Source organism: Schistocerca piceifrons, chromosome 1, assembly GCF_021461385.2.
Source record: "Schistocerca piceifrons isolate TAMUIC-IGC-003096 chromosome 1, iqSchPice1.1, whole genome shotgun sequence".
NCBI lineage: Eukaryota > Metazoa > Arthropoda > Insecta > Orthoptera > Acrididae > Schistocerca > Schistocerca piceifrons.
Genome location: NC_060138.1, coordinates 341491883 through 341501075, shown reverse-complemented (window position 1 = coordinate 341501075; position 9193 = coordinate 341491883). Strand labels below are relative to the sequence as shown.

The window sequence follows — 9193 nt, the reverse complement described above, 5'->3', positions numbered from 1 at the left end:
TGTCAGGTGACGGCAATGAACGTGAAGTTCCTCACTAGCTACTTTAATTCAATTGCATGCCTATGGAGTATCGTCTTAGTCATGTGAGTGGTTTCGTGATTTCCTGTCAGAAAGATCACTGAATGTAGTAATTGAGGGAAAACCATCATGTAAAACGGAAGTGATATCTGGCATTTGTTCCAGATCTAATAAACGATTCAGGAGACAATCTGAGCAGCTCTCTTAAACTGTTTGCAGATGGTATGGTGATTTACTGTCTTGCAAAGTCATCAGAGATTAAAACAACTTAGACAAGGTATCTGTATGATGAGAAAAGTGGCAATTGACTCTAAATAATGAAAAGTCTGAAGTCAGCCTCACATGTACTAAAAGGAATCCACTAAATTCGATTTACAGGATAAAACACACAACTCTAAAGGGTGTAAATTCAGATAAATACTTAGGAATTACAATTACGAATAACTTAAAATGCAACAATCACATGGTTAATGCTGTGTGGAAAGCAAACTAAAGACTGTGTTTTATTGGTAGAACACTTAGAAAGTGCAACAGGTCTATTAGATAACTTCCTCACTCTTCTGGAGTGTTGCTGTCAGGCGTGGGATCCATAGCAAAAAAGTTCAAAGATGGACAGCTCATTTAGTGTTATCGTGAAATAGGGGAGAGACAGCCACAGATATGATACATGAATTGGGGTGGCAATCATCAAAACAAAGGTTTTTTTTTGCTGTGGCAGGATTTTCTCATGAAATTTCAGACTCCAACTTTCTCTTCAGTGTGTGAAAGTACTTTGTCGGCACCCACTTACATGTGGAGGAATGTTCATCATAATAAAATAAGAAAAATTAGAGCTTCAAGGAAACATAAAAGCGTTCGTGTCTCCTGCGAGCTGTTCGAGAGGGGAATGGTATAGAAATAGCTTGAAGGTGGTTCTATGAATGCTCTGCCGGGCACTTAATTGTGAATTTCAGGGTAATCATGTAGATGTAAATTCTTCACAAGCTGGTGAAGAGGTTTACGTCTATCATGTATAACTTCTTCAAATGTGAATCTGAAAACGGTTCTTCTATTTTTGACATTTTGACGACTCGAGAATGGACCGCAGAAGCATGTGTTGGCAAGAGAACTGCACAGAGAACAGTAAACAAAAGTGTTGGAGCTGCAGAAACCTCTGGAAAATTTTTCGTGACTCCTGAAAAATCATCTAAATTGAAAGAAATCTGTAACACAAATAGATAATTTTGATAACAATGTTGTAAAGTGCTCCGAGTTTGAAATGTATTTGAGAAAGGAATACCCAACAGCACAAAAACTTGTTACAATTACGCCTGAGCAAATTGGCTTCAAAGGTAGTGCTTTGTCAATGTAAAGAATTTTAAAATACATTGGTTTTAAACAAGTTAAGGAGAGTGTTTTTAATTGAAAGAAATGTCATAGAAGCAGCACAAAGCAAATCCGTTATAAAGATGCACAATAAAAGAGGAGAAGGTATTTCTACAGTGTATTACTTTAATGAAACATGGGTGAATAAGAATTATTCCATAAATACCTGTTGGAAAAGGAATGATCGTACTGGCAGTTTTAAAGTTACCTTAGAAAAAGGTTCTCAGATACTTAATCTGCATGCTGGCTGTTCTTCTAATTTGGTTCCTCGGAGTAAACGTGAATTTAGGTGTGTAAGAAAAACAATAGTAATTTCCATTCGGAAATGAATGCTGTCACCTTCAAGAAGCGACTCACTGAACAATTCTTGCCATACCTAGTTTCGAAGTCAGTCATTGTAATTACTGTGCCAGTTATCATTCAGCTGTTACAGAGAATTGACCAAGTCTGAGCACCAGGAAAGGTTAGACAACTTTGGGGGTTTGCTGTGGCAACAGGTTATGTGAGATTGGTGGATTACAATCTTTGCCTCCCTCGTGGTGTCCCCACTCACTACTTCTGTCGTAGTTGTCAACCCTGAAGTAATTCTGGAATAAAAAATTCAGGATGAATTGTAACAATATTATAAAAAGGATAGTTGCTACTCACCACATAGCACAACTGCTGAGTCAGAGATAGACACAACTAAAGGACTGTCAGAAAATGGTCTGTCAGCCAACAAGGTCTTCGTCGGAGATAGAACGCGCACACACACACACACACACACACACACACACACACACACACACACACACACATGCGCACACACACACACACACACACACACACACACACACACACACACATGCGCACACACACACACACACACACACACACACACACACACACACAAAAACGCACACAATAAAAAAAAATCATGTGTGTGTGACTTGCATTTGTGTGTGTGTGTGTGTGTGTGTGTGTGTGTGTGTGTGTGTGTGTGTGTGTTTTCTATCTTTAACGAAGTCCTTGTTGGCCAAAAGCCCTATTTTTGGCAATCTTTTTGTTGTGCCTATCTGTGACAGCATCTGCACCATATGATGAGTAACTACTGTCCTTTTCATAATGTTGCTACAGTAATTCTGTATAGTCTATGATTCATGCCACCCACCATAACATAAAAAAGCCTTTTTCACCTCAGTGTCAGTACAATAGGCTAAAGAGACAAAAAATAAATAACAGGTGCCCACTTAAAAAAAAGAAATTATAAAGAAAGAATGAAAACTATTCTAGTAGAATTTCACAGCAGTATGTCCAGGCAGAGAGAGAAATGTTACAGAAAATCTAATGTTAGTCATTTTTAAAGTTGTTAAAACTCAAAAACTTCATGTAAAACGTAAGTTAAGAAGTGCATGTGGCAAATTTGTGGCTCGAGGTATGCAGAATTGACTGTAATGTGATGACTATTATACCAGACAAACCAGCTGCTCTTTTAATGTAGGTTTTAAGGAGCATTTGCAGTCACATAGTGGAACTGCCTTGGGATTGCAGTTAGCAGAAACCAGCCATACTATAGGGAGCATTGAGTATAATTTTGACATTCTCCACAGGGCACAAAAAGCACATGCTCACGATTTGTTGGAAGATCTTAAAGTGTATAAAGGCAAAAATAAAGAAAAAAAGGATCCAACAAAAGAGCTCAGTGGACAAAGCGATTTTGAGCCCAGTGCTTACTTGTTTTTGACAACATTTTATGTTAGTCATCTACCACTTCTCTTATGTGTATTTTGCTTTGCCATTGCCTGTTATAGCGTCCATTAGATATTTTATTTATTTTCTTAAATCAATCATATTACCTTCGTATTTGATTATTTGGTCTCTCTTTATATATTGTATTCATTGACTGTGATGTTATTGACTGGAACAAATTTTTATGATCGTTTTCTTGACATGGCATGTTGTGGAGTACAAGAGTGGTTAAGTTCCTCTGATCATCTCACTTGTGCTGTATTCCTGTGGTTACACCAACAGAGGGTGCTGAGTACTTACTTCAGTATTTTTGTTTCATCCATCTGGCTTCTTTCTGTAGTTATTTTATGATTATTAATAAATTATTTTGTTATCTCCTTAAACGTGATCTTGAATATTTTTTTTTTTTTTTTTTTATATAAAATCACTACAAAAGTGTCTCAGAATCACCCATTTATATCCTCACTCCTACCTTCTAGATGCTTCCTAAAGTCCATAAAGCCAGCTACCTAGGACACCTCATTATGGCCAGTTACTGTGCCTCCACAGGGAGGATCTCAGCTCTCGTGGACCAACACCTTCAGCCTATTACTCATGTACCCTTCTATATTAAAGATGCAAACTATTTCCTTCACCAACTTTCCACAGTTTGTATTCCTTTACCACCTGGCTCCCTGCCCATTACTGTTAATGCCATGTCCCTCTACATTAACATCTCCAGTGCCCAAGACATTGCCACCTTAATTCCCAACTATTGATTGACTCCAAACACAGAACCTCCTTCCTACTCACCCTGACCGACTGTATCCTCACTTACAATTACTCCTCCTTTGGTGGCTCCCCCTCCAGCACTACACAAGCTTTCTAATACACCACTACACTATCCTACTAGTCTTTTCCCTTACCTACATATCCCCCCCCCCCCCCCCAAAAAAAAAAAAAAAAAAAAAAAAAAAAAAAAAAAAAAGAAAAGAAAAAATCCCTTCCCAATCCCTACCCCTTTTCCACCCCAACTGCATAGTTCAGAGAAACTTGTGCTAGAAGAGAGTATCCAGATGGTTTGAACAGTGAAACAGCTGTTGAAATAATTTGTTTTGTGGTTTGTAGCATGTACAACAACTTGATGGTCAAGTTTGTGGTTTGCCACAGTTTGACAATGGCCCTTCATGCGAGTAGAAAATTGGTTATTTGTTGTGCCCACATAGAATGCTGTGCAGTAATTGCATCATAGCTGATATATAACATGACTGCTTTAACACATGACGCTGTGATTTATTGAATAATAAATTCCTGTGACTGGACTGTGGCGGAGGTGGTGGATGGGTGTATGGGACAGGTTTGCTCCTGTGTTGACCACAGGGGAGTAACTCATGTGGCGCAGGATTGGGAATAGAACTAAAATAGGGATGACAAGAACATTCCATAGTTTGGGTGGGTATCAGATGCTACATTGGATGGTATGAGTAGGATATCCCTCACCTCAGGGCAGGGCAAGAGGTAGTTGAAAGCCTGGTGGAGGATGTGGTTGAGCTTTTCAAGGCCAGGGTGATACTGGGTGATCAGACAAGTTGTGGTTGGTGGCTGGTTAACAGGTTTACTGATGTCAGAGGAGCAGATGGTATGGGAGATTTGTTTATGGATCAGTTGGATAGGATATTGTGTGTCCATGAAGTCTCTGGTAAGGTTATTGGTATATTTGGACAACTCCTCCTTTCCACAGCAGATGTGGCATCCATGGGGAGGGAGAAAGGGGGAGGCAAGGCTCTAAGGAAGAGACTTTTTAACATGGAATGGGTAACAGTTGTGGAAGTGGCTGTACTGTTGGTGGTTGGTGCACTTGATATGGTCAGACATATTTATGGAGTCATCTGAGAGGTAGAGATTGACATCTGGAAAGGTGGCTTGATGAGCTGGGAAAGAACATGTGAAGTGGATTTGAGAGTAGGTGTTGAAGTTGTGAAGGAAAGAGCAACGATTGTCCTTGCCTTGAGTCCACATCATGAAAATATCATTCATGACTCTGAACTAGACAGGATGTGGAGAGGTGGTGAAGGAAGTAGGAATGGGGGATGTAGGATGGGAAGTTACAGACAATAGTATGGAGGTGTTGGTAAAAAAAGGCAGAGGTTCATTCTCTGGGGGCATTTTAACCAGTGAAAATGGGATGACCAGTAGGGAGACTTATTGCTTTGGGTTTGTGGCATTTTACTGCAGTCTAGTCACAGGCATTTCCCACCCATTTAGAGGCAGGGCCATGTATGAAAGCAGTCATGTTATAAGTCGGCTCTGCTTCAATCACTATACAGCATTCTATGTGGATATGACAAGTAACCAACTTTCTACATGTATGAATGGCCACTCAAACTGTTAAATGCTGTAAACTTTGGCCATCCATTTACTGAACATACTGCATGCCTCAACACAAATGACTTCAACAGCTGCTTCACAATGTGGGCCATCTGTATACTCCATTCAAGCCCAAGTTTCTCTGAACTGCTCGCTCTCTCTCTCTCTCTCTCTCTCTCTCTCTCTCTCTCTCTCTCTCTCTCCCTCCCCTCCCCTCCCCTCCCCTCCCCTCCCCCCTCCCTCACACACTCCCTCTCCCTCCCTCCCCGCCCTCCCTCCCTCCCCTCCTTCCTTCATTCTTTCCTTCCTCGCTTCATTCATTCTTTCTCTCCTTCCTCGCTTCATTCTTTCCTTCCTCGCTTCATTCTTTCCTTCCTCGCTTCATTCATTCATTCTTTCTTTCTTTCTTTCTTTCTTTCCTTCCTTCTTTCCTTCCTTCCTTCCTTCCTTCCTTCATTCTTTTTTCCTCCCCCCTCCCCACCCCTCCAAATCGATCCCATCCCAGAAGTCTAACATGGCCTCAAGTAGTCCCCCAAGCCCTTAGGTCTGTCTCAAAACCTGACACCTGAATTCATCTCCCTCCTCACACCAGCAGCCCCCTGCACTTCTATCTTTTACCTACTTTCCAAACTCCACAAACCCTGTTCCATAGGTCTTCCTATGGAATTTCTCATTATGGCTGGGTACAATACATCTTCAGAATGGACCCATGCCTTTGTTGACCAACACCTCCAAACTATTGTCCATAACCTCCCATTCGGTATTCAAGACTCTGCTAACTGCCTTCACCATCTCCCCATAGTTCCTGTCCTGTTACCACCAGACTTCTTGTTGATTACTGTGGGTGTGACCCATATCTATAAACAGATCTGTTGTACTCCCATGTAAACTTGCATGGCATCTTATGCTATCTTATTAATGGTCGTTTGTAGGAATCATTCCTATCTGGAGAAATCCTACCTATCCAGTCAACACCTAAAACAGAGTTGTCAGATTAAGATTCATTGATAATATTCATGCTCTGGATTGACAGCCAGTTGCATGAATGTTACTTATATGGTATTGTGTAAATAAAATGCAATAAACAGGTGACAATATATACATGAGATACATGAATAATGTGACAGTAGTAATTATATTAATGTAGTATGGCACACCACTTTTATTTATAAATAAATTTTACAGTTGCAGTAATGTATGACTGGCCACCACATTTCCCAGTTTATATGTAATTAATGCTCACAGAATGTGGTATGTTTCCAATGTAACGTTTATTCTTTGTAATATAAATACTTGTAATGCTAAAACAACTACTTTACTGCAACTATACTTGATTCAAAATTTCAGTGCACCATAGATGTTAATATAATTGTTACTGTCATATTATTCATTTTATCTCACCCCTATGTTGCTCCTAGTATATAGCACAGTATTTACATAATAACATATAAGTAGCATTCACACAAGCTGAGTAATGCATCTGTCAACTTCATCTGTAGTATTATATGCTCATAATGTAAGGTTTGTGTTTTAATTTTCATTATGTTATGTTATTCTTTAAAAACATTCATACTGTGAAATCAAAGCAATCTGTATATTGTAATGTCTCTGAGAGAGAATGTCTCTGACACTGTTGTATTTATAAATCTGCAATCTTTGTGATAACTTCACATGTGGCAAATTCTTTTTGGTGTGTGTGTGTGTGTGTGTGTGTGTGTGTGTGTGTGTGTGTGTGTTTTGCTTTGCACAATATGGTGATGTCCAAATTACGTAAGTGCTGGATATATTTTGGAATATTTGAAAAATATTTTTGACCTGCGTACCGTAACCGCTTAACCTCACATATTTATTTACTTTGTATTTCATCATTTGGAGGTTAGTTATTTTCACATAGGGCACTTCTAACACTGTTTTCTACCATAGGACACCAACACACCAAGAATATTTTGCCACAGTGGTAGAATAAAAATCGAAAACTGACGATTATGTAAAGTGTATCTTGCAAATTATGTGAACAGCTGTCTGATGATGAACTTGCAGTTCGAAACCGGTTACAGTGCTATTTACCTAAGTAAATAGCAGTATTAATAGTGGCTGGTTGCTGTCTTCTTCTTTGTAAGAATTAACTACATTAATTGTACGCAGCCACGGTCTCACCATGTCAGTTTTAGACAAAATAGCATTAGAGTATCAATACTCCTCAAAAGCTTGTTCGGATGCTATTTCCTGTTAGGTATTTCTGTGCTACTTGCATCGGTCCACTACAGGTGAGAGGTTGCCTTTCCCTTATTTTATGTATTGCTCCATCCAGGAATTTCCATTACTGTTGTAAATGAATTTTGTGTATTTTCTACCTGTTTCCAAATGTATGATGATTCAGATTTTAAATGGTTTTCATGATTTTTATGTTTCAATTTTATTGTAGGTTTCCATTGGAACCATCAAGTTAGTACCTTCTGCACAGTACTTTCCCCTTCGGTTCCACTGCCTTGAAATGTTAATAGAACTATCAGCAAATTCAGGTGTATTCATACCTGTGTTGCCTTTTCTTCTCGAGGTAAGTATCATTATTTCTAAAAAAATTAATTACTGAAATTATAAGCTTTAAAATGATCCATATGTGTTGTTGCTCATTTATTGGAACTAAGTTGTTGTTCCAGTTATCACTCATAAGTTTGGTTTCGTGCAATTCCATTCCTGTCATTTGCCAGCCATCCTCTTCATTTAGCATAACTGTTGCATTATAAATCAACAACACACTGTCTTATAAATACATATTCAGGTGTTCCACTTTAAGTCTTCCCTTCAACATTCATTAAACAAGACGTTTCAGCAATGACTGGTGTTGTAATGTGTGTCCAACCATTCTCTCTCTCTCTCTCGCTCTCTCTGTTTCATGTTTGTTATTAGACTTCCTTTTCCCACTGAGTGAGGAAGTAATGCCTTCATTCATTCCTAATTTGATGAATGTATCTGATCTTTCTAATTTTTTTAATTCCTGTTGTTCCCAACTTTGACCACAACCTTTTGTGAAAATCTTTCTGTACTCAAGATTTTTAGTTTTGGATGTCAGCAACTATTTCTTTTTATAGAAAGCCTTTCTGCCTCATGTAATCCATCTTACTATGTTTTTCTGGAGTCTTTATGGTTTGTACTTTAAAGATGTCAAAATTTATCCACATCTTGACAATTCTCTTGCCCAAGTTTAACATTTAGCCACCTGATCTGTCCTCCTGCTGCACCAAATCCATCATGCTGATTTGCTGTCTGTGATGAACAACCTCCACACACATATATATATATATATATATATATATATATATATATAATGGAAGGAAACATTCCACGTAGGAAAATATATATATATATATATATATATATATATATATATATATATATATATAAAAACAAAGATGATGTGACTTACCAAACGAAAGCGCTGGCACATCGATAGACACACAAACATACACACAAAATTCTAGTTTTCGCAACCAACGGTTGCCTCGTCAGGAAAGAGGGAAGGAGAGGGAAAGACGAAAGGATTTGGGTTTTAAGGGAGAGGGTAAGGAGTCATTCCAGTCGCGGGAGCGGAAAGACTTACCTTAGGGGGAAAAAAGGACGGGTATACACTCGCGCACACACACACACACACACACACACACACACACACATATCCATCCACACATATACAGACACAAGCAGACATATACAGAGGCAAAGAGATGTGTGGATGGAT

At 38.8% G+C, this 9193-nt stretch overlaps 1 protein-coding gene across 1 annotated transcript in view; it reads left to right on the top strand.

Moving 5' to 3' along the window:
* The window catches only part of LOC124788150 (nucleolar complex protein 2 homolog), a 143188-nt gene that overhangs the window by 94621 nt on the left and 39374 nt on the right, over nucleotides 1–9193 (top strand). Inside the window, exon 9 of the mRNA XM_047255300.1 lies at nucleotides 7883–8014. Within this exon, the coding sequence (XP_047111256.1) occupies nucleotides 7883–8014 (132 nt within the window). The remainder of the gene's footprint in view (nucleotides 1–7882; nucleotides 8015–9193) is intronic.